Source organism: Pantherophis guttatus, chromosome 2, assembly GCF_059756535.1.
Source record: "Pantherophis guttatus breed Tessera chromosome 2, ASM5975653v1, whole genome shotgun sequence".
Taxonomy (NCBI): Eukaryota; Metazoa; Chordata; class Lepidosauria; order Squamata; family Colubridae; genus Pantherophis; species Pantherophis guttatus.
The window spans coordinates 205588746-205614764 of record NC_142064.1 but is presented as its reverse complement, the minus strand read 5'-3'; the positions used below and the strand labels follow the sequence as shown (position 1 = coordinate 205614764).

The following is a 26019-nucleotide window of genomic DNA, read 5'->3' as shown; positions in this document are numbered from 1 at the left end:
AGCTTTCGTGGTTCTGTCCATGGGAGGGAAAACCTACCTTTTCAGGGTCTCCTCAAGAATGACACCAAAGAGATGCCTGTTGCTGAGATGTATTTGGCATGGAGAACAAATATGAGGCTTCGGGAGACAGTGCAGGCAGCCACCCTTCTGGCGTTTATAGCCTTCCTAGCAGAGAGGAGGGAGCAGTCGAACTCAAGCCTCCCATTTTTCAGCCTACAACATGGAGTCTGAACATTTGGTGCAGGTTGATTTATTATCCCCAAAAGTAACCCACACAACTGGTATCCTCTGATTCTGTAACGTTCAGCATCTAGCCTAGGGAACTGCACATACAATAAGAGAGAAGAAGATGTTCAAGCCCATGGGGAGAGCTGCCGCATGATCCAGGATTTCAATTTCACTGGCTTTCCACTCTCTGGCTTGCTAATGCATGTTGCTCTGAATCCAGCTGAGGTAGCGAGCGACATTGGTGTAAACCCCAGGTTTGCTTCTTTGGGCACAGCCTGTGCTCCAACTGACAATGCCACGGATGGTGGCCTTGCCTCGCTCTTCACATACCAGGGGCCCGCCAGAATCTCCCTAAAACACAGAAGGGGAGAAAGATAGATCAGCAAAGGGCAGCATCAAATGTATTGCCTCTTCAACTTTTCTTAATGAAATTGGTAGGGGTTGCAAACCCCTCTGCCTTACTCTGCTTCAGTCCCTTTACTTTCTGAGAGTAAACTACCATTTTGTGGCTCCTGGCTGTGGGGATTTTGATTGCCGTAATTTTGTTTCAAAAACAAGACTCCACACACGACTGAATAAGACTGAACCCTGTCCTCTCTCTACGAAGTTGCTGCAGTGCTTGTTCTTAAGCGGGATCTTTTCTTATGTCCCCAGAAAACCTTAAAAGGGTGCCTGATTTCACTGAAGCAAAATCCCAAAACAGCAGGTATGCAATAATTCCGTACCTCTTTATGTCTACAAGATAAATCAAATAGGTTTATTAAAAATGGGAGAAGTAATTGATAAAATGGGATAATATGAAGGAACATTGATGCATAAGCTTCAGCAAATGAAATATTAGGTCCATATTTACCATTCATACTTTTAGAGTTCACACCCATTCTTCCAAGAATATAAGACCATCCTTTCTGCTACAGAGTATTCAAAGCTCTTCATAAACACAGAAGTTACAAATGTGGAAATATAATTTAATAATAAACTTCTTTATTCTTAGCAACTTGGTTAGTAACATTAAGCCAAAAAAGTACTACTACGGGTGAACATAAGCAAAGCATATGCACCATAGGGCTTCACCAGGAACATTGGAAAACCCCCAAACATTCAGAATCATTTTGATTCTTGAAGTCTTTAGGGGCAGGCCATCCTAACTGGTCTAGAGAGGTGTAGCAATCCATCCAAACTATACCATGAAATGATACGACCACACACAGCAATGAATTATGCATATTCTTCCAACCACTGGTTTCCTATACAATCACTCAGAAGCAAAAACTCGCTGGATCGTCTGGCCTGCTCGGTCTCTTAGCTTTCTGATTTACTAAGAATCCTTATCATAGCAGACACGAAGACCTGAACCAGTGAAGTCTAACAAAAAACAACAATCCCAAAGCTGGAAATTCTTAGAGATCATTACGGAAGCCATTGGACAACATGGGTGACATATCAACAGGTTCCCCATTGTGTCTGAACCAGCACAAAATAATACTGAAACCACTGTCAAACAAATCAGTTTACTGGGGGAATTACTCACTAAAGCATTCATGACCCACAGGTCAGTTGTTTAGTGTACTGGGAGAGATACCTGGTTTTAACCAATGGTAAACTCTCAGATCTTCTCATCTGATAAGTAAAGACAATGCTTCCTACCAGCTAATGGCATTTAGAAAGGGAAATTAACACAAAGCTAGAGGGATAAGCCAATAGTTTATCCTACCCTACATTCCTGAAAGTGTGAAAAAATTAGAATGCCACTACCCAGTAAGAAGACATTCAGGATAAGATTCAGCAGTGAGGAGAGAAGATTTTATGCCTCTAGAGCACGGGTGTCAAACTCAAGGCCTGTGAGTCAGATCCGGCCCAAGGGGTGGCTAAATCTGGCCCACAGGGCCAGCTTGGAAATAATAAAAGACCGGCCCACAGTGCCTCTGGCAGCCAAACCGGGGCATGGAGGGAGGCGCATATAAGCCCCCCACACCCCATTTTTTTTTGTCTTGATGGCCTCCTGCAGCACTCTGCTGACCAAAACAGAGCCCCTGCACCCTGTTTTGTCTGGCAAAGTGCTGAAGGAGGCCATCCAGGCCAAAAATGGTTTGCGGGATGTCTACACCCAGCCCACATTGCCCCGTTTTGGCTGGCAGAGTGCTGCAGGAGGTGTCCGTCCTGTCCCGTCTCTCCCATCTCCCCAACCCCAGCCAGCCCACGGAGAACAACTACAATGCTGATCTGGCCCTTGAAGAATTCCAGTTTGTCACTCCTGCTCTAGAGTTTTCTGCCAGTTCAGAGATAGGTGAATAGCACTTCAATTGACTACGGGGAAAGACCCATTTTTCACTTCTCTGTAATATGTAAGTTTTGTCTGAAGCAGCTATTAAGAACCTGAATTGGGATAAGCATTTCTTGATATCACCACAAACTTCTAAAGTATAATTTTGTTGATATGGTGGGATTTAGCTGAGAACTTCAAAAGGAAGAATAACATTGGAGAGAAGTGCAAAGTAGCCTATTGGCCCTAGAGAGTGCTACAGAAAGACTGTCTTTGAAATGTAGGTTACAATATGGAACATTTTCTTCTTCAAATCTATTTTATTCTATTCTCTCCACCTCAAAGCGTGAGATGGGCAGCGTATAAATTTAATAAATAAGTAAAAATAATAAATACATACATTCTGGGTGCAAGCTGAGATTGAGCTGAGATACAAAGATTGAACAAGGGGCTCCAAATGTATGACTCTATGGGAAGTTCACAAAAAAAACACCCTTCCTGGCCCACTTGACAGGTTCTGCCCCAAAACAGGCATGCTATTCAGCAGGTTCTGACAGGTTCTGGAGAACTGGTACCAGAAATTTTGTAATAGTTTGGGGAATTGGCAAATATCACCTCTGGCTGGCCCCAGAGTGGGGTGGGAATGGGGATTTTGCAGTATCCTTCCCCTGGAGTGGGGTGGGAATGGAGATTTTGCAATATCCTTCCCCTGGAGTGGGGTGGGAATGGGGATTTTGCAGTATCCTTCCCCTGGAGGGGGGAGGGAATGGGGATTTTGCAGTATCTTTATTTATTTATTTGTTTGTTTGTTTGTTTGTTTGTTTGTTTGTTTGTTAAATTTTTATACCGCCCTTCTCCCAAAGGATTCAGGGCAGTGTACAGCCAAGATAAAAACCAACAATATAAAAGTTAAAAACAATTTAAAATTATTAAATAGTTTGGCCAATAATCTAAAATAAAATAACCCATTAAAATAATACTTTAGGCCAGCCCTGATTGATGGAATAATAGTGTTTTAAGAGTGCGGCGAAAGGTGCGAAGGTCGGGAATCCGACGAATCTCCGGGGGCAGCTCGTTCCAGAGGGCAGGTGCCCCCACAGAGAAGTCGACACTGTCTAACTGACGGCACCCTGAGGAGACCCTCTCTGTGGGAGCGTACTGGTCGATGGGAGGCTATTGGAGGCAGAAGGCGGTCTCGTAAGTACCCAGGTCCTATGCCATGGAGCGCTTTAAAGGTGGCGACCAACACCTTGAATCGCACCCGGAAGACCACCGGGAGCCAGTGCAGCTCGCACAGGAACGGTATTACATGGGAGCATCAAGTCGCCCCCATAATCACCGTGTGGCCGCATTCTGGACCAGCTGGAGCCTCCGGGTGCTCTTCAAGGGGAGCCCCATGTAGAGAGCATTACAGTAGTCCAGACGGGAAGTGATGAGGGTGTGAGTGACCATGCGCAAGGCGTCCTGGTCCAGAAAGGGATGCAACTGGTGGATCAGGTGAACCTGATAAAAAGCCCCCCTGGCCACAGCCATCTTTCCCCTGGAGTGCGGTGGGAATGGAGATTTTGCAGTATCCTTCCCCTGCCATGCCCACCAAGCCACGCCCATCAAGCCAGGCCCACAGAACCGGTAGTAAAAATTTTTTGAATTCCACCACTGCCCCAAAGGCTAGACTTTCAGAATTCTCCCCTGCAAGCTGGCTTTACTTCGAATCGGTTTACCTGGCATGCATCGATTCTTCCTTCCAGATACCCTGCACATAGCATGTGTTGGGTAATCTGGGACCCATGTACCTCTGGGGAACGGCACTGCTCATGGGGAATGATGGGCACATCTGCCTCCTGCAGATATACAGAGAGTTTGTCAGCTCCTAAAGAGGAAGCCAAAGAAAGAAGCTCATTGACACACACAACACCTTGCTCCAGTTTTTGTCAGGATCTCTCACACATACTGGTAGCCTTTACTCAGTTTTGGTACTGGACCCACATATTTGTGTTCCACAAAGTTGTCCCCCTTGATCAGCCCCTTTTCTTCTTGCTTGGCTGCAATGCAGCTCAAAGGGCAAATCTTCTCTTTTTCTATTTGCAGCACTGTAGGAGTTGGGCTGTTTTGCCGTTCACCAGACATCTTGCCTCACTAGCTCCCGTGGCCTCAGAGCTCTCTGGTAGGTTTCATAAGCAATATTTTAGCAAGTTCAGTCCTAATTCTCTAGTCAGGTTTTTCCTTCACACTTTCTGTAAAAATGACCCAGCCTGACATTCCTTGCTTCTTTAAACAGGATGCACTGAAGTCCTGTCTCACCGTGCCTTGCAGCTTCTGGGCTCAAATGAACGATTGTTCTTTCTGAAACACCCACGTACACATATACAGAGTCTCTTCAGTGAAACCTCTACTCATGGATGAAGCTGCTAAGGAAAACACCTGGGTGCAAATTTGCAGTATGCCATCATCACAGTTTTCAATTTAAATCTATCTAGAAGAGAAGGAAGGAGGGCCAGACTATTTTTTTCTTCACACCCATAGGTCAGGTTTGCAAATTGCTCAGACAGCATGAAAACTGAAACAGGGAGACTGGGAAGAGATAGATGCTATTCTTTTTCCCTTCTACAGAGAACACGGACAAGGGGGGAATTTTTTTACTCCAGGAACTAGAGAGAAGGTGAGGCATTGACTGAAGGATGATTTTTGCTTTTTTTCTATTGGTTAATAAGAAAAGCATTAAGAGTTGTTAACCTAATTTTGTGTAGCTTCTTCTCTGGTAATATTGAACTGCAAACTAGGGCATACAAAACTTTTGCCAGACCAATTCCTGAATACAGCTCTGTCTGGAACCTGCACTGCATATCGGACATTGATACAATTGAATGAGTCCAGAAATATTTCGCAAGAAGAGTCCTCCACTCCTCTGCTCGCAACAAAATACCTTATGCCACCAGACTTGAAATTTTGGGCTTAGACAACTTAGAACTTTGCCGTCTTCAGTCTGACCTAAGCATAGTACATAAAATCATTTGCTACAATGTCCTACTAGCCAATGAATACTTCAGCTTCAACCAAAACAATACAAGAGCACACAATAGATACAAACTCATGGTAAACAGATCCAAAGTAGACTGAAGAAAATACGACTTCAGTAACAGAGTTGTCAACACCTGGAATGCACTACCTGACTCTGTGGTTTCTTCCCCAAATCCCCAAAACTTTAACCTTAGACTGTCTACTATAGACCTCACCCCATTCCTAAGAGGTCTGTAAGAGGCGTGCATAAGCACACCAGCATGCCTACCATCCCTGTCCTAATGTTTTCTTTTATTTGTATCCTTTTCATGTATTTATAATTATGTTTATACTTGTATCTGTCATAAAATACATGCTTGACGAAATAAAAAAGAGAACTGTTTGGCTCTTGGTATTCTCAGCCTGTTCTCGGAATTCTGAAGTCTCCAGGAATGAAAGCAATCAAAACAAAACACGTGAAAACACTCAGAGAAAACTGAAAAATGAAAACGCCACTGCATGGAGGTTCTCCTAGAGAGTGTTGGGTATCAGGATCCATCACTGGGGGGAAAAATGACCCCCTTTAAGTCAGCTCGGCCCTACCAACTTCATTTACTGTACCATATGGCCATTGCAAAAATATATGACTGCTGACAGCCTCAAACCACTGCTCTTTTTTTTTCCATCAAGTTTTTATTGTTTTTTTTAATTTATACATATCATTATGTGGATGGTGTGGTGTTTGAGTATCATACATTTCAATACTCAAACCACTGCTCTTGTAAGGAAGAATTTAGTTTAGTTCTCCAGGAAATGTTTTTACTAACCAGACAGTAAATGAAATGACTGCTGCTTTTTAAAGCACCTTTCTTTGACATCGTGTTCTCTAGATGTGTCAATCTAGTATTCCTACACTTGTTAAACAGCAAAATTGGACTTGTTTTCTAGGGAGTATCAGAGTGGAAAACTGTTTTAAGGACATTGCGTGCTAGACCTGAAAGCAAATATCTCAGCAGAAGACCATCAAGTTTCAATGAGTCATTGTACTGGTATAGTTTAAGATTGGAAAAATCATTCTGTAAATTGCATTCTGTAAGCCCTATCTTGTTCTGCTTCCATAAAAGTAATGGCTACATGCCTTCTCTAATATTAAATCAAAAGCAAGTTGCATCTGGATGCCAATTACTGGAAAACTCGAGCATAAGAAGGCTATGGCCCTTGTGTTCTCCTGTGCCATTTTATCTGGCTCTGCATCTGGGAACATAATATTGGGTTACATAGGCTCATCAAGCAGGTTATAAGGGTCTGGAGACAAAATGAGAAAACATAATTTTCCCCTAACAAAGTTAATGAATGGATGAAGCTTGATATAGAATGATGGTCAGCCAATCAGGCCACCCTCAAGTCTAGCTTATCTGTTATTTGTTTAGCATTGCCTCCTTACCTTCATACATATGTCCCCATCCTGCAATTTGGCAGTGTCCATTGCTGTCAGCTGTCTCCAAGGAACCAGGCAGACATATAGGTGAAATGGAGTTTGAAAATCCAATACAATGTCCTGGGGACTTTTCCTTCAGTTGCACCAAAGCTGGGGATAACAGGCCAAAACTGAATTAGGGCTAAAATATGAAGATTTTAGGAAGCAGGCAGACTGAATGAAAGAGTAAAAAGGCTAGTCTTGCTCCTAATGGAGTATGGCTGAAGGCATGGAGACTTAGACCAAAATAAGATTCTTTCATCAAGAAGCATACGACGAGTTCTGCAAAACCCAGCATTATTTTTACTATAGCATGCTAGAGCTACAGTGCATGGATTAGAGTCCAACAATAAAACTGTGCCATTCTAGATAATGATTATCACTCTGATCATACCCAGCTACCATAGTCAAAATAATTCCATCGATTCATCATCCATCCACTAGGTTTGAATTGCTTCTGAAAGCTGCTTGCCCTTGACGGAAACTGAGATATGCAATGAACACTCTGTGGACAATCTAAGATGAACTTGTAACTTGTACTTCATCTGACAATCTAAGATGAACTTGTACTGAATCTGGGAGACACTGGAAGCTAAGACATGTTCATTTCCAAAGCTGGAGAGTGTGGATGAAATAGATATTTGTAACCCTTGAGGGCTGGATTTAAAAGAAGAGGTCCTCACCAATGTCATGCTCCTTAGTTATTTGTGAATAATTCTCATGCAGTTGATACTTCTGTACCTGGAACTTCACAGTGCCTTCAGTGCTGGTGTTGTAGAAGATCTGGCCAAGCACCACTGAAATTCTAGACACATCTGGCCTACAGCACAAAATGTATGATCAGCAGAAATTTTTGAGGTGAGAACTAGATTCTCTAAAGGAGCCTTTAACAATGTATGATGTGTTAATTAGAAACCCCATGATTCCAACATCTTGAGAGCAGCATGTTATGGAAAACTTCTCTGGAGCAGAATTAGACAGTCTTTTGAGGGAGGGGGAAATCAGCAGGGCCAAAGCTAAAAGTGGGGGCAGATATTCCCTTTAATCTTTCCACCCAATGTATCAAGAAAGGAAAAGATCGGTAATGCCAGAGATCTCAAATGAATGCTTCAAGGCCTTTTGAATTAGGCTAATGGCCTCATCTACTTAGGCCAAGGGGCAGGGACACTCAGCTACTTTTGTTTACACAACAGTAATCCAAAGCTTAGATAACTATCATATGTTAAATGCCAGGGTTGTCCTTCCAGTTGATCAGGAACTTGCAGCTGAGGTAGAATGTGATAGCTAGGTTGTAAATAGGACATCTAGCTGTGCAGAGCTGTGCAGGAGTTACACTAAAACTAAAATAAGTTCATGGCCGCCTGTTAGCTATTGAATCAGGTAGATCCTAAACAACTTAGAATTAGGACAACTTGTGGCAGTCTATCTTTGCTATTATACTGCAGGTTTGGTTAGTCACCAAGATCATAAATAAGATCCTGCTGAAATTCCAAAGTTCCTAACAGGTGAGTAATAGTCATAGCATGGAAAAGACATTGAGACTTGCCTGAATTCCAGACAATGTGCAGCAGTCAGGATCCAACAGGAATCAATGAGGCTTCCTCCACAGAATTGGTCTCCAATGTAGAGAGCAGCAAGATAGGGATGGGCACCAGGAAGTGCTACCATACCCCCTACGATACGGCTGCGTGAGGAAACAACTTTTGTATAGCGTTGTCCACAAACGGGAGCTGAGCTAGTGGCAGACTTGGGTTTGCTAATCACATGGCTCGTGGTCATCTCTTCCAGAGGTGCTCCTGTTGCTTTTGTTATCAGTTCACCTGTGTGAAAAACCACCCTGTTGTGATTCGCCAAGGCTTGATAACAAGAACGTTGACTAGGGATTGGCTAGGGGGAGTGGCTAAAAACAAGCGGGAGTTCTGACTGTTCTGATTGGGTAGTTAGCTGACATCTCGGAGTATAAAAGAGCTGTCATCTACAGACAAGCAGTTCTGTTACGTTATGGTTGCTGTTTGTTCCTGTTAATAAATAACGTTAACTCATGCCTCAGTCGCCTCGTCCTTGCCTCAGCTATACAATATAACACTGGCGACGAGATATTTGGCTGAGAAATAGGACAGAAGAATGACGCTGCCTACGTTCGCTTCTTTCGACGCACGATCAGAGTCTTGGGATGCCTACATGGAAAGGTTTGAATGCTTCTTGGAGGCAAATGATTTTACTGACCTTTCCAGCAACAAAAATAGGGCCCATTTCCTTAACTCTTGCGGCCCTGAGGTGTTCGCAACTGCTCGGGCATTGTTCGCTCCTGTCCTAGTACATACAGTCTCCTGGGACCTGTTGCGTGAGAAGCTTAAGGGCCACTACTCCCCGGCCCCTTCCTGGATAGCCCATCATTTTAAGTTGTGACAAGTTTTACAGGAGGAAGGGGAGTCAGTAAACCATTACATGGCTAGGCTGAGAACCGCTGCTCTAGACTGCGAGTACAGGGACTTAGATGATGCTTTGGTGGAGCAGCTAGTATGTGGGGTCAGAGACATTAGACTGCAGAGGCGGCTGCTAGCTAAAAAGACCCTTGGTCTGCAGACCGCTCTTGAAGAAGCCCAAGCAGCAGAGATGTCCAATAAATCCACCACGGACATTAGAAAGTTCTACCCTCCAGGGGGGTGACTACCACTGTTAATTTGCAGGACATTGCCTCTGACAGTGCTACGGATGAGGAAGGGGAGGCGGAGATCAGCCGCCTTCAGTCATCGAAACCCCGAGGAAAAGGACCATGGCTGAAGAGGCGCCCTCCAAACTGTTGCCTCAGTTGTGGGGAAGAACACTCGAGGGCGACCTGTCGTTTCAGGTTGGCAATTTGCCGTCGCTGTGGGAAACAGGGCCACATTGCTAGGATCTGCCAGTCACTGGCAAAGTCATTTGCTGCTCCGAAACTTCGCCGCCCCACGAAAGAGGACTGCTTTTCCATCTCTCGTGACTGCAGGATTACTGAGGTGACCGCTTGTCCAGTTAAACCAGAGAGAGCTAAACTTTCCATGACAGTGAAAATTGAAGGCGCCTCCTGCCCCATGGAAGTGGACACGGGGTCTGCTAAGTCCATCGTTTCCTGGGGAGTGTTGAAAAAACTTATACCAACGCTGCGAAAGAGCCAGCTGCAACCATGCCCAATCAATCTGCGGGACTATCAGGGCAATTTTATTCCAATCCTGGGGCAGGGTCGTTTTCTTGTAGAAATGGAGGGATTTGTGGGGTGCCTTCCCTTGATCGTAGTTAAGGGGTTCCTTCCTAGTCTATTAGGAATGGATTGGTTTAGCTCTTTAGGATTGAGGATATCTGGTATTCACTCTATGTCGGTGGAGGGGTTTGATGGCCTGTTGGATGAGTTTGCTGACGTTTTCGATGGCACCGTAGGGAAATAAGTGGGTTCCCCCATTTCTCTCAACCTAGATCCGAAGGTAGCCCCAATCCGGCTCAAACCCCACAGAGTCCCTTTCGCGCTCAGGCCAAGGGTGGACGTGGAGCTGGACAAGCTCATCTCCCAGGGGGTCCTAGAACCAACTGACCATTCAAAGTGGGAGACCCCTATAGTTGTTCCCATCAAGCCCGATGGCTCTGTGCGCATCTGCGCCAATTTTAAGTGTACCCTAAATAGGGCCTTACAGGCAAATCCCTACCCTGTCCCTGTAGTCCAACATCTGCTTCATTCCCTTGGGCCAGGCTCTATCTTCGCCAGATTGGATTTGGCCCAAGCATACCAGCAGCTCCCGGTGGATGATGCCTCAGCTGAGGCTCAGACCATCGTAACCCACCGGGGTGCATTTAAATGTCGGCGATTGCAGTTTGGGGTGAGCGTGGCCCCAGGCCTGTTTCAGAATCTTATGGAGAGGTTGCTCCATGGCCTGACAGGCATGGTCCCCTACTTCGACGATGTGCTCATCTCTGCATCGTGTTGGAGTGAGCTCATCGAGTGAGTTAGGGCTGTCCTTCTACGCTTCCGTGAAGCTGGCCTCAAATTAAAAAAGAGCAAATGTGAAATTGGCGTTACCCAAATTGAATTCCTTGGTTACCTCGATACTAGCGGAATCCATCCCACTCCAGCCAAGGTGGCTGCAATCAAACACGCAGCCGCACCTACCTCCCATGTGGAGTTACAATCTTTCCTGGGGCTGTTAAATTTTTATAATGTGTTCCTGCCCCATAAAGCCACTGTAGCTGAACCTCTTCATCGGCTACTATCTAAGCTAACGTCCGCCATGTTCCAATCCTTCTTAGCAGGGTTAGGGATCCGCCATGCCCAGGTTGCCCCTTACCACCCGGCAGGGAACAGATTGGCTGAATGGGCCGTTATATCGGCCAAAGAGGCGCTCGCCCGGATATCACCCGCCAACTGGCAAGAAAAGGTGGCCATTTACTTATCCTCCCAACACACGACCCCTTGCCCTACCACCCACCTAAGCCCCACTGAAGTAATAATGGGTCGGCGATTACGTACTGTCTTAGACCGTCTACACCCCACCTATGCCCCAGAGGGTTACTGTTATAATGGCGGGGGGATGGTTCGGGTACTAAAAGAGGGCAACTTAGTATACGCACGGAACTTCGGGAGTGAGCCATGATGGCTACCAGGACTAGTGACTACGGTAACCAGCCCCTGCTCTTACAGGATACTGTTGAATGATGGCAGAACGTGGCGCCGACATGTGGACCAACTGAGGGTACGCCAAACAACACGCCCGATGGTCCAGGACAGGGAAATCTTCTATGAGGAGCCTATTCCCCTGCCAGTTCCAGCTGCCGACCAGCCACCCTCCGCGCCAGAAAATCAAAAGGCATCTCGGGACTTACCGCCTGTGGCCACACCTTCCACCAACCAGGGGGAGCTATCCGCAGCATCACCTCCTGGAGCAGAACCTGCCTCTTCTCCGACCGCACCTGCACTGAGACGATCGACACGAGTGCGTAAACGCCCGGAATATCTAAAAGACTACGTATGTTCCATCCAGGGGTGAAGGAGTGTTGTGATTTGCCGAGGCTTGACAACAAGAACGCTGACTAGGGATTGGCTAGGGGGAGTGGCTAAAAACAAGCGGGAGTTCTGACTGTTCTGATTGGGTAGTTAGCTGACAGCTCGGAGTATAAAAGAGCTGTTATCTGCAGACAAGCAGTTCTGTTACGTTACGGTTGCTGTTGGTTCCTGTTAATAAATAACGTTAACTCATGCCTCAGTCGCCTCGTCCTTGCCTCAGCTATACAATATAACACACCCGACTCATTGACTTATGGGGTTCAGCCATACTCAGCTCTTTCAGAGAGAATGATGTGTCTTACCAGCACTTTGGGGGTAACAGCGGGTAATGTTACAGTACTCCCAGGTGATTCTTCTGTCTTGTAGCAAGAAACACCATGGCTGGGTGTCGTTATCTGGATTTCTGCCCGAAGAAAATGTTTAGGATTTTTCAGGTTAGACTAACATTCCTTTACAATATAGTGTTCCCTTTCTTACAATTTCATTGAAATTTTCTTTAATCTGTTCTACTGCTTAGGAGCAGTTGGACTTTCTACATCCCTGGATACTTTCCTTTTTCAACCCTTTTATCAAATTTATCAGCTGCACATCTTACCACATGGTAGCTCTGGGCAGCTTACAATATATTGTCTCTTTCTTTGATTTTCATTAAATGGATCTACTTTGCCCATTTGTACCTCTAACTACTGCATACATCATGTCCCATCAATGTCGATTTTTTTCTTGTGCTCCAATGAAGTTCCCTTCAACTAGTCTCAATTTCATTGATGAGACTGCCTTAGGTCATCCTTAGCTGACTTACTCTAGAAGTATTTCCCTCCTTATTCTGACACCTTTTAAGGATGGCCTCAGAATATGTACACTCTGTTTGGCTTGGTCACCCTTAGAGGGCAGTGAAGTGGGTGCAGTGACTTGAAACAGACCTAATAGAAGATTGGCAGTGGGGTAATATCGTCTTATGACAACTCAAGGGTAGGCGGATAATCCTTCAACTCACCAGTGGGGAAAGGTCCACCCTAAAACTTGGTCTCACCTGCAGAAGGCATGTTCCCCTAGGCCCAGGCTTACTGCATTCCTGAGTTTGATGGAATACTCCATAAGCAGGATCGGGGAGTCCCAGGGTAAGCAAGGTGCCCCTGAGGAACTACTCTGAGCCATGCCTCGGTATAGGTGCCCATTCCCACTGTAGCAGATTTCAGTGTGATCTAGGGCATGAAGAGATCAGAGATGGATTGTAAAATGTTGAAGAAAAATGTCAGGAATCTGACTCCTTACCATGATTTCAGAATGTTCTCCATCTTCTGGGTTACATACAGGGGGCATATTTTGTTACTTGAGAGAGGAGAACCCACAAGGAGGGCTCAAATAAGTCAAGATGATGGCCAAGATTGTGACCTTGATTTTCTTAATAATCCCCCCACACACACAATGCCCCTGGCTTGAAGTGATGGCCCACATACAGAGTCTGACTGGCAGTTAAATCAGTAAATAGGTACTACCTGATCAGGAATATGGAATTTAATAGATTAACAGAGTTGGAAGGGACCTTGAAGGCCCGAGGGCCCAAGCAGGAGACCCTACATCTGTCTCTACCTAGGATCAAACTCACAACCTCCTGATTGTGAGGCAAGAGCTCTACCTCTAGGCCACAGCAGTTGGGTAGAACAAATGCCTCTGTTTTCTTCCTTGTCAACATTTTATATGACCAACTGCCAGCCTTCCCCATTTGAGGCAATTATTCTGCTGCCTGCTAATAGTGCTGGCACTTGATTTTTCTGTTCTTTGAAACAGCTTTACAGAAAGTGGATGTTAATGCTGGGCCAGAGGAATAAAGTTGGCCCTCGTTTTGAATGTTTCTATTACATGGATCGTCCTAATCAGTTCTGCCCCTCTTCTTTTACATTTATTGGGCACAACACGCTTTCATAACTCAAAGCCCACAACTCAAAAGTTTCTTTGACTTTATCATACATCCAGCACTGGAAGCCCATCTGTCCATAACATCAGCCTAGGAAACTATAAAATATAATTGCATTGACTGGATATTTTATACAGAAGCCAAAACCAAGACAGAAATATAACAATTTTATTTTTTCTCAGTGGGCTCATAATTTCACCTTTGTTATTTTCTTTTCTTTTATGCTGGCATATGACATATCTGCCAATTTGTTTTTGGGTTTTTTGGCCCTTTCTCTAGCACAGCTTTAGTGCTGGGAAGATGGATATATGAAAAATAAGACTGTAAACATACCTATGTCACACAGTGGTCCAGAAAAATTTTCAGGGCAGCTGCAGACCAAGTTCTGACCCAGCTGTGTGCACTGACCTCCATTCAGACAGGGGTTGCTTCTGCAAGCTGTGGGTCCCAATAGAGAAAGATACAGAAGAAGCTGTCATGCCAGCTCAAACAATGGTAGGCCTCACATTTGGTAGCTCGTGTTGACTTAGCACCTGGATTTCCAACAAGCCTGCCTTTCTTGAGGCCTCCCAGGACCCCTACCACTCCTGATCTGATTTATTTTATTTCATTACTTTTTCTTTTATATTAAAATAATAAAAATAATAAAAATAATATTATTTTAAAAACTGGGGGAAACTAGCATTATAGAGCAAGGCAACACTTTGAACTTCCAATATGTCATTGGCCCACCTAGACATTTAGAGGCTTTCTTCCAAAATTATTTAATGGGTGGCTTTCTCTCATGTTGCCCACTTACACAGGGAAAAAAGGAGAAAATTAAACTGAAGTGGTGGAGAACCTCCAGGGGAACATACTTATGTTGAAGATATACATACATACATACATACATACATACATACATACATACATACATACATACAATGTTTTTCTATTGAGGCACCTGGTCTACCCCAACATGTGGGAGGGAGCATTATGCTTCCCTTTCGCCTTTCAGCTCCTGGCTTGGAGCTGAAAGGCGAAAGGGAGCAGAATGCCCCCTCCCATATGTTGGGATAGACCAGGTGTCTCGATAGAAAAACACTTAATCTTTCCCCTGGCTCAAACTGGTGAAGGGAGGAGAACTTGTGGCTCAGAGGTTAATACAACTGCCTAATATGCAGGCAGCCCTGACTGACCAGTTTGTTGCCCGAGCTGACATCATGCACACAGAGAGAGAGAGAGAGAGAGAGAGAGAGAGAGAGAGAGAGAGAGAGAGAGAGAGAGAGAGAGAGAAACTGGCTCAAAGTCACCTAGCTGGCTTTCATGCTGAAGGTGAGATCAGAACACCCGGTCTCCTAGTTTCTAGTCTGGAACTTTAACCACTAGACCAAACTGGCTCTCACAATTCGATATATTGTATAAACCAAGAAAATCAGTTTATTCAATAATGTTGTGCAAACATGATCTATAATTAGCATTATTGTAATACTGGGGCCTAAGTACACATTGCAAACAAATGCACAAATTACAGAAGTCTTTTAATGTGTGCCACTGCTGTAAACAGAGTGCAGATTCCATGCTTGGAATATTACAAAGGGATTCAAACCTAAGGCCGCCAGTAAAACTGTACCCTCAAGGAAATATATGGTGAGACCACCCTTGGAATGCAGTCCCCACCCCTTAAGAGTTGTATCATGGAAGTAGGAAAGGTGCAAAATTGGGCAATCAAAACAACTAGGAGGCTGGAGCAGCTCCCCTCTGAGGAAGGATTCAGCAAGGAGGGCTCTTTAGCTTCGAATGAAAGGGAACAAGGAGCGAAGTGGTACACTAAGTAAATCCATGCTTGGCAGAAATCATATTGTGAGAGGGAAGGTTATCACCCTGTCTTGTCAAAGTTATTCAGGAATGACAGAAGGAAATATTTTATATAGCACAGTTAAGCTTTCCGGAATTTACTGTCAGAATTTACTGCCAACAATCGGATTCAACAGCTTTGTGAAACATCAGCTTCTAAATGGCCATATCACTGGTGGCTGTTTACTACCTCCCAAGTTGTAGGCAGCAGGATGCCTTAAATAGGGTCCTGAGAAGTAAAAGGGGAAGGGAACTATAGTCCACCTGATCCAGGCTGGTGAGCGTCTCAAATGCATCCTAGTAGCCTGATCCAGCAGGACTCCTCTTTTATGAATTCCTCATTAATGAATTTAAAGAAAAAGACTTTTTCAAGAAGAGGATGAGAAGTGATGGTGGCTACTGAAAGGGGTAAGAACATTCTCACGTAAACATCTCTAGATCAATGAAGCCCCAAATATTTTTTTCTTAAAAAAATCCAGTACCCTCTGGGATTTTTCGAAAGATACACACACATGATAGAGCAATGACTTCTATTATAATAGTATATACCTGTACATTTCAATCTTTGCCTCTATAAGACAAGTGTCAGCCTCGGAAGCCATATTAGGCCAGAAGCTTCAATGCTGCCACCTCCTCATATGTGGGAAAGTAGGAGGGGGGATTTAGGAGAGGGGAATTAGTAGACTTAATAGCATTCTTCCTATTGGTCAAGGTCAGGGTGATCCAGCATCTGGAGGAGGAGGGTCAGGTGCTGGGTCGAGGTGGAATGGACGGTGATTGGAGCATGTGATTGATTGAGGAGAAAGGGGGTAGTTTTGGGAGCTTTGTATTACTGAAGGAAAGCCCGGGCTTTTCAGATTCGGGATTTCCCAGATGTGCAGTATATCTATTCTAATAAAAGGAACTTTGGAAAATGCCTGCTTCCACATTTTTACTGGGAGTTGGGGGTTTTCTGGAATGCTGACAATAGGTGGATTTCAACTCCTAGAATTGCTGGCTGAGTAATTCTGAGAGTTGAAGTCCACCTGTCTTAAAGTTGCCAAGGTTGAGAAACACTGATATATACAGTCCACCTTCCCTTAAGCTCTCACAGCAGACTGATACAAATGTTATATTACGTCATGTCCTCATGTATGAGGTTTTACATGGCTTCTTGCATGGATACAGAGTATATCCTATGTGGAATTTTCAGTTACATTGACCGCCAGGAAGGACCATGTAATCAGTATCACCCATTTGGGCCTCATCAAATATAGGTAGAATAATATCGGGCTACTCATGTCTGAGGAGTTCCAATAATAGACAAAATTGGCCATAGGGTGCCTTCTAGTGGTCAATGTAATGGTGCCATCTGACTTGATACATGAAAAAGATAAAACTTCTTCAAATCAAGCTTGTTTTCTGGGACTAATTTTAGTTTGAAATTTGATCTTTTTTCAACTTCCCAGTCTAGCCAATAGCCGTAGGGTTGCTTACTGGTCTTCCACTCAAATAATAACTAGGCCTAATCCTACTTACCTTTTTAAGATCAGCCAAAATCAGTTAGATGCTACCAGCTACTATTAAAACTATTAGTTTTGGTATTGCTTACTATTTGAATCTCAGTGAAAAATGTAATCCTTACTTTATTCAAGTCTTTATGTGATCCTACTTCATTAGAAAGTGAAGCTTATACTTTGAGCAACATTCAATGGAGAGATTTCTCCCCTTTATTTCAACATAATTGGTTCATAACTTGCATCTGCCTTCTGACCTTTTCCATGCACTGTCCTGCAGAGAATGTTCTTTCTGTTACAGTGGCATTCCTTCAGTCCAGTAAAAGGAAAATGTTGCAGCCATGTTTCCTTCTTGCCAACATGCAACCGTCTTTGTGATCCAAAGCAGCCTTCTGTGAAGTCAAGCCACGGGGTGAAACTGGACTCAACTCATATTAACCTTCAGCAATTCTGCCTGATCATCAGAGAGGTTTACAAAAACAGCCCATCCCTCCCTACCCTACAGTTCAGAGGAAGCCTATGGCCTCATTAGAATATGGAAGACTTTAAAGGTTGTCTGGCTTCTTAAAACCCCATTAGGTAAAGATAAAGCTTCCCCTCGCACATATGTGCTAGTCATTCCCGACTCTAGGGGGCGGTGCTCATCTCCGGCTCTCAAAGCCGAAGAGCCAGCGCTGTCCGAAGACGTCTCCGTGGTCATGTGGTCGGCATGACTAAACTTCAAAGGCGCATGGAACGCTGTTACCTTCCCACCAAAGGTGGTCCCTATTTTTCTACTTGAATTTTTTACGTGCTTTCGAACAGCTAGGTTGGCAGAAGCTGGAACAAGTAACGGGAACTCACCCCATTACGTGGCACTAGGGATTCGAACCGCTGAACTGCAGACTTTTCAATCAACAAGCTCAGCATCTTAGCCACTGTGTCCCTATCATTAACCCCATTACTACATCATAAAATTCTTTTTCTTTTCTTTTGGACCCTCTATTCTGCCAGGAAGAAAAATATGACAGTATGAAATCCAGGAATTCTTTCTAAGAGGGAGTTATGGCTATCATCAGTCAATGAATTTGAAACGCCATAGGCTCCTGTAGACTCCAGGAAGGAAAAGCATGATCTTACATTGACCTTACATTGACCCTGTGCAAAGACCTCTATACCTGACAGGAAGGGGACAGGGCAGGGGTGAAATGCTCCCGGTTTGGTCTGGATCGCCCAATCCGGTAACGATGGAGGTGGGTGGTTCGGAGAACCAGTAGCAAAAATCCCTTCCCCACCCCAATTGCCCAGCTGAGCCGCACAATCATCAGAGGCTTTTTTTTTATTTTTAAAAGCATTTTTTCTACAACCTCTTTGGCCGAAAAAATGCTTTTAAAAGTAAAAAAAAAAAGCCTCTGATGATTGCGCAGCTCAGCTGGGATCATCAGAGGCTTTTAAAAGCATTTTTTCTACAACCTCTTCGGCCAAAGAGGTTATAGAAAAAATGTTTTTAAAAGGAAAAAAAGCTTCTGCCGATCAGGCAAGTCAGCTGGGATCGTCAGAGGCTTTTAAAAGCATTTTTTTTTACAACCTCTTCAGCCAAAGAGGTTGTAGAAAAAATGGCTTTAAAAGTAAAAAAAAAAAAAAAAAAAAGCCACGCCCCACCACCAAGCCACGCCCACAGAACCGTAAGTAACAAATTTTACATTTCACCGCTGGGACAGGGCTATAGCTCCAGAATCATACCTTTCTCACAGCGTCTCCCATGGAAACCAGCTGTGCAGGTGCAGTGGAATCCAGCTTTCCTAGCTTCGCAGGCACCCCCATTCTGGCAGGGGTTAGGATCACAGTACCCTGAAAAGAGATGACTATAGTATAGTATAGACTATCATCCTTGGATAGATACAGCTAATATTTGACTGTGTAAAAACCACAGTAAAGCATGGGCGTAAAATTTGACACCGTGGATTGCAGCCACATCAGAAATACGGTTTCACGTAAGATACATTCACAGGGAATGCTGCCCCTGAAAAAAATCCTTTGTTTGGGCCATAATACACAGGCTTAAACAAGTAAATAAATACCACTGACTCACCTGTTGGCCTTTCCTCTTTCTGACAAATCTTCCATTGTTGGTCTCCGTCATAGTTTTCTGTGGTGGCGCACCTGATAGGGAAGAGTCTCGTCTCATACAAGGTGTTCAGGGAAGATGGGCCAATGCCACAATTTGCACATTGTGACTTCTTTTTTTTTGTTTGTTTAAGGCCAATCAAGCCTCAAAGTGTCCTCTTCTCTGCTCCCTGCATGTTCCTGAGTTCTCATTATTCCTGTGAGCAATCAACACTTTTCTGACTAATCAATACTTACCAGCGCTGAGATTTAAGAAAGCCACCAGGAAGACAGGAGTAGTGCATTTTGCGTTGGTAACGGAACGGGAAATGACAGGATTCCTCACTGGATGATGTCACTGCAAAGCAAAGGGAGATGGGTCTATTTCTTGTGCTAAAAGGCTGCCCTATAGCTATCCTATTTCTGCTAGTGATGTGACAGGGCTATCTAGTTTCCCTTCATATCTATGTACCTTCTGATTATATCAAGAGGACAAAGTCTTTTTATGCAATTATTACAGGTAGCCCTCGGCTTATGACTACAATTGAGCCCCAAAATTTTGTTGCTAAGTGAAATATTTGTTAAGTGAATTTTGCCTCATTTTATGACCTTTTGTGCCACAGTTGTTAAGTGAATCATTCAGGGATGGGTTCTACTTACCTTTGCTACCGGTTCGCAGTGGGGCTACACATGCATGCTCGCTTTGCTTGTGCGCGCGTGCTCTCTTCTGGGCATGCGCAGAAGCATTTTGATGACGTCGGGGTTGGTGGGCGCAGCCTCCCGCTGGCTTTACTACTGGTTCTATAGAATCGGTGTGAACCGGGGGCAACCCACCACTGGAATCATTGCAGATGTCAACTTAATAACATAATTGTTAAGTGAATCTGGCTTCCCCATTGACTTGACTTGTCAGACGGTCGCAAAAGGGGATCATATGACACTGGGGCACTGCAACCGTCATAAATAATGAATCAGTTGCCAAGCATCCGAATTTTGATCATGTGACTATGGGATATTGCAACGGTTGTAAGTGTGAAAAATGGTCATAAGTCATCTTTTTCAGCGCCATTGTAACTTTGAATGGTCACTAAATGAACTGTTGTAAGTTGAGGACAACTTGTATTTCATAGAATTCAGGTTCCATTGAACATAATTGCTGAAAGGGCATCGCATTTTCTCAACAACAGATCTCAAAAGGCATCCACAGCAAAATTGACTTAAGGGCCAGCAGCAAACATCATGGAGGAACGGATGGCTGTGACTGAGTCATCCTTCCCCCACGTATCTTCTCATACTCTCCATTACTGGCTGCCCATTCTGATGCAACCCAAGTAGTACAATCCATACATATAATAGAAGCATGGCAAATGGTGGGGCGGAGACCTCAATTTAGTAGAAATTACCCCAAAATTATAGGATAAAAATTAGTAAAGAGCAAATCCAAGCAGCCAATGAGAAATGAGTTTGTTGGATGAGAATGACTTTTGAGAATGACTGCCAGAAAGAGCAGAAAACATGAAATTGTAGACTGCAGAAGCGAACATGATTTGGAGTCTAGAACCCTCACTTTAATAACTGCATCATTCATTTGCTCTTTTTAAAAATATTTTGATCATTTATTATCTCCCCTCCCCATCCCATCTCCTGCCAATTATTTCACAAGTTCAGATAGGTGGATGGATGGATGATGGATGGATGAATGAATAATACAAATGACAGAGAGACATAGAGAAAATACCAGCAGGTTATTCTTTTCCCAGCACCAACCTTTTACCTTTTTATAACACCCCCCCATCCCTCCTTTACCTATAAATAGTGATCCTTCTTCTCCCATTTTCAAAAATGCCCCCACTTGGTCTCTGCTTGCAGGAAGTCATAAACAGTCAGCTCTTTCAAAAACACAGGCAACAATCCTGTAATGAGGCTTCCACTCCCTTACATCTTTCCCTGGTGAAAGATTGTTGCATTTCTTAAGTGCTAATGTGGTGGTGATGGTGGGGAGATAGTAGAAGCAACCCAGCCTTATTCCTGATACTTTGGGCTGCTACCGGTATATCAGCACATTGGCCTGCTTCCTGCCCCACCCCCTTTGCCCCCTTCTTCTATTCCTATTAAATGTGGCCTAGCCACAACTCTTGCTTTAGCTGTCCTGATTTCCAAGCAACTCTAATGGGGAGATGATGGAGGCAAGATCCAATTTCTTGGTGTTGCTCATGGTGTTGTAGTGATCCAACAGTGAAAGATGTGGTGCAGCCCTCAAGAAAACGTTTTTGGGGAAACTCCCACTTTTATGCTGAGCTGAAGGGAGTCAGAAGCTCCAAGCTTGAACTTGGTAGGATTGTTCTCTTTCTTTGACTGACACAAATCTCTCTCCCTCCCTCTCTCACTCCCCCCCTCCCTCCCTCCCTTCCGCTCCCCCTCCCCTCCCTCTTCCGTCATGTCCAACTTTCAGACATGTTATAGACTAGGATAGCCATACTCACATTCATGTTTCGCCTTCTGGGGCTTACCAATTACACCCTGCCAAAAAAGCAAATGGCCGTGTCACAGCAACCTTACAAAACTTGATTTACATTCTGTGCAAAGCAACTTTCCATTCTTTCCAGGATAACAAAACACCTTGAAAGATGCTAAGAGCCTTACACTGAACTAGGAAAGGAACAAAGAGATCATCCGTGGTTTCAGTAAGATCTATCTTGAAAAGCTGTCCACTTTATTTGTAAGAAAAGCAGTGTAAAGTATTTACACATTTTCTCTCCTGTCCCTTTCTACAAGCTATCAGTTTTTTATTAAACATCCCACATTATTTGACGTTTTTGTTTAGTATTTCTTCTAACTTGCAGGTAATCCTCAGTTCAGTAACTGTTGAAAATTATGACAGCACTGAAAAGTATGCTTACAATTGGTCCTTGAATTTACAATTACTGCAGTGTCCCCATGGTTACATAATCACAGGGAGGGTGTTTTACAACCAGCACATATTTATGACAGTCATAACATCCCAAAGTCATGATTTGTGACCATCCCAATAGGAAAACCAGCAATTTATGTTGGAAATGTGGACGACATAAGGGGTCATTTTATCATGCTTGATGGACTTGTAAAAAAACATACAAATTTTGAGTTCAGATGATATACAGTGATATAAAGAATTCCAAAGAATAAGATTTAACTGGAAGCAGAACATTTTTGTTGGGATTAATGGTCAGCCAACTTGAAAAAAGCCAAGGAAGATTATTTTTATATATGACCATTGCTATGAGACCACTGTATGTGCAAAAATGGAAAGATTCTTCCTTAAATGGAGGAATGGTTGGTGAAGATGATAGAATTAGTGGAGATGGCAAAATTAACTCATTTGCTTAGAGAAAGATCAACTACTGCATTTATTAGTGACTGGAAATCCCTAATGGACTTTTTGTTGAAAAAATTTAAAAAATGAACTGATGATTTATGGATGTGTTGATTAGAAAGGTAGAATATGGAAAAAAGAAAACTTTGATGTAACCATAGAGAGAATAAAATATAAATGTACTTATCAATGTAATACGTTGAATATGATCATGGGAGGTTTCATTTAATACCCGTGTCATTTAGCAATGGAGCTGCAGGTCCCAATTGCAGTCGGTAAGTGAGAACTACCTGTATTTTACAATTCATTTGTAGCATCCTTTTATTTTAAGACAAGCAAGCAACCACTTAGAAACTGCAACTGGTTCAGAATGCAGCAGCGCACACACAATGGAGACTGCTAGTTTTATATATGTAATATCTACGTTGTTTGGACTGCACTGACTTAGTGGATGCAATTCAAGGTGCTGGTCATCACCTTTAAAGTCCAGGTTAGTCCAGCCAGGTTATCTGTGGGATCACCTTTCCCTAAGGACAACTATCTTTCCTAACTGGTCAGATAGAGTGGGCATATTGCTAGCTAGTCCCTTCCATTAAATATCTGATGGAAGCTAGGAAGCCTTTTCCATGGCAGCCCCTGTCCTATGGAATACCCTTCTCCCAGAAGTTCGGCTAACATCCACCTTCCATAAAACTTTGAAGATCTGGCTTTTCCCCGAAGCGCTGGCATAAGAGACGATATCACTTGGCGCCAGGTTTTCAGTGTTTTTAACATGCTTAGTTTTATAGTTGTTTATAGTTTTATTATGATTTTTATGTTGTTGGGAGCCACCCAGAGTTGATTATAAAATGAGCGGCTATATAAAATTTTAAAATAAATAAATATTGTCCACTTACAAAGTCTTACAGCTGTCTGTAAATTTTAATGTAGTAAGTGAATATATGTAACAGCTGTCTCTGTAAGCTGTTTTTACAGCTGCCTTCCGTAATATAGACATGTACAATTTCCATCCCTGTCAGTTAGAGAAAGCTGCTGTGTAGCAGGGAAGTGGAATCCAGCAGATAATGTCACTGCCAGAAACTACACATTTCCCATTCTTGCTAGATAAAACCTCTTTTTCTTTCTCCAGCTGAAGAGAGCCGGAAAGAAGCAAACAGGATGACAGCAAAATAACTTATGGCTTAATATAATGGTATGAAGGAATGATCTTGGGAGTTGCAGGATCTCATTCCTTCTGCTGAGTCTGCAAAAAGAATGGGAACGTGCAAAAGTCTCAGAAGAGACGCTCCCTAATTTCTTGGAGTATAAAGGCAAAAGGGGAAGAGATATACTTTCAGCAAGATTCTATTAACATAACCTTACCATAAAGACAGAACTAGTACTCCTGGGTATGCTTGTTGTCTGGACTACCTCACAAGACCGACACTTACGGAGAGAAGAAACAGAACCACCACCCGCCATTCATACATATATGCATAAACACGTGCACGGACATTGAACTGAGCAGTCTGCTTATCTAATTCCATCCCATATAGAACACATGTGAAGCTTAATGGCCTTTTTGCCGCAGGAGCCCTTTTTCTGCTACTTTTCAAATTGCATAGCGAGATCACTTCTGCTGAAGGCAAAACACACATACCTATTATGCCTCTTAAAACACGCATACCTATTATGGCTCTTAAAAAGCTCACAAAAGAGTAAAGCATTGTGCAGGAGGAAATAGCCTTGTGAAAGTTTTCCAATTCTTATTTGGAATTTAGTATCTGTGTGGGTGGTTTTATTTTGGAGGAGAAGTTACCATTTTAAAAGTCAACATGAAAGCTCCCATGGGAACAATTATGAGCAGTGCTACTTGACTTCTGGAGTCCAAAATATAAATGCAAATGTTTAAAAATCTTCCATCTCTCAAGAAAATGGTGTTTCCATGAGGAGGGGAATAGGAATGTGCTGTTAGCTGTCCCTGGTGATATGGCAACAAATCCACACAGCTTCCACACATTTTTAAACAGGATCCCTAACATTAATAAACATATATAAGGATGGTCCACAAACACCATTGAGGACAATAGATTACTTGAGTGCTGAGGAAATCAATTGTTTTCAATAATGGATATTTTTCTCCCACAAGACAAACGAATAACAATGAAGCATATCTCATGTTACAAAACAATACACAGAAAAAAGCCTCCTGAGACTCACAAATCCCAATCTTGTGCTTGAGTCAATAGACTTGAGAGCACATCGCAAGTCTCAGTAATAGATCTGAAATATTCCGGGGTAGGAAACAGGGGTAGGAAACAGCTCTGCATCACATTCTTCAGGATTCTAGACCATGCCCCACACATTTTCCATTTTGTCTCCATTATATCTCCTCATATAGACAAATACCTTATTTGTGAAGACTGGGTGTAAATACTAATAGAATGAAAGAAATATGAAATTTGATGTTCTGGAATCTCACCAAGAATAGCTCCCCTGGATTCAAAATCACAAATAGCAGGAGAAGCAGCAATTGAGCTGTCATGGTGGTGTCCGGGGACGGATGAAATAGAGAGCTTTTGTTGACTGCTTTAGACAGAACAAACAGTTCCTGGTCGATATATCTGAAAGCAAAGGTCTTTGTGTTAGGTTTACTCAGCAGGATGGAGATTGCACCATGGGGATAAACACCGAATCGTAACAGGAGCCAAATAAAAAAGATTTAGTATAAGTCCCCAATGGGACCGTGCATATTATATATGTGTCCCAGGCACTCTTCTATCAGCAGAAAATTGGCAAGATCCCAACTACACCTGTATAAAAGATGCACGGACGCTTTGAAGGTGTATGTTTTCAGCGGTGGAAGCTTTCTTCTAGCACTAGCACTGATGATGTTACCTTATTTGGGTAATGAAATGTCTGCAAGAAAATAACCAAGCTCAGAAAGCACCAAGGACCCCTCATTTCAACCCTGAGCTACAAATATTCTACTTCATTAGGAACTTTTTTCTGACATTTCAGTTATTGAAAAGGCCTGCTAGTCCAAGTTCTGATGATGAAAGATGTTGCTTACATCTCCCTGCCATGTTACTGCATCTCCCCATAAACCACCTGTAGGTTCCTTCTTTGTGGCTATTAAAAGCTCAATAGAAGGAAATGTGGAGTCCACATGGGAGGGAAGTCTTTTTGTCAAAGCCCAGATCCAAATCACACTCTCTTCTGCTCCCTCCCTCCCAGAATATGCTCATGATTAAAGAAGCTGAGAGTTTGGTTTGCAGATCAATACAACGTGTTGTTTAGCTCTTATTTTCCAAAGGTTATGTCTTCTTCCCTCAAAAAAACCAGCCCCAGTTTCCCCT

At 43.4% G+C, this 26019-nt stretch overlaps 1 protein-coding gene across 2 annotated transcripts; it reads right to left on the bottom strand.

Moving 5' to 3' along the window:
• Window positions 1-234: 234 nt before the first annotated feature.
• On the bottom strand, window positions 235-25275 carry F12 (coagulation factor XII). Of its 2 annotated transcripts, XM_034442026.3 has the most exons (15): window positions 25143-25273; window positions 21813-21849; window positions 19588-19687; window positions 19316-19386; window positions 18967-19074; window positions 17502-17636; window positions 14246-14350; window positions 13028-13199; window positions 12297-12397; window positions 11814-11900; window positions 8512-8785; window positions 7649-7785; window positions 6933-7076; window positions 4213-4361; window positions 235-579 (listed from the first exon to the last, which is right to left on the bottom strand). In XM_034442026.3, the coding sequence occupies exons 1-15, from the start codon at window positions 25203-25205 to the stop codon at window positions 424-426; spliced, it is 1839 nt and encodes a 612-aa protein (XP_034297917.2). In that variant the 5' UTR covers window positions 25206-25273; the 3' UTR covers window positions 235-423. The 2 variants fall into 2 exon arrangements, with proteins under 2 accessions (XP_034297917.2, XP_034297933.2); XM_034442042.3 differs by lacking the exon at window positions 235-579 and having other exon boundaries at window positions 4219-4332; window positions 25143-25275.
• Between the last annotated feature and the right edge of the window lie 744 nt (window positions 25276-26019).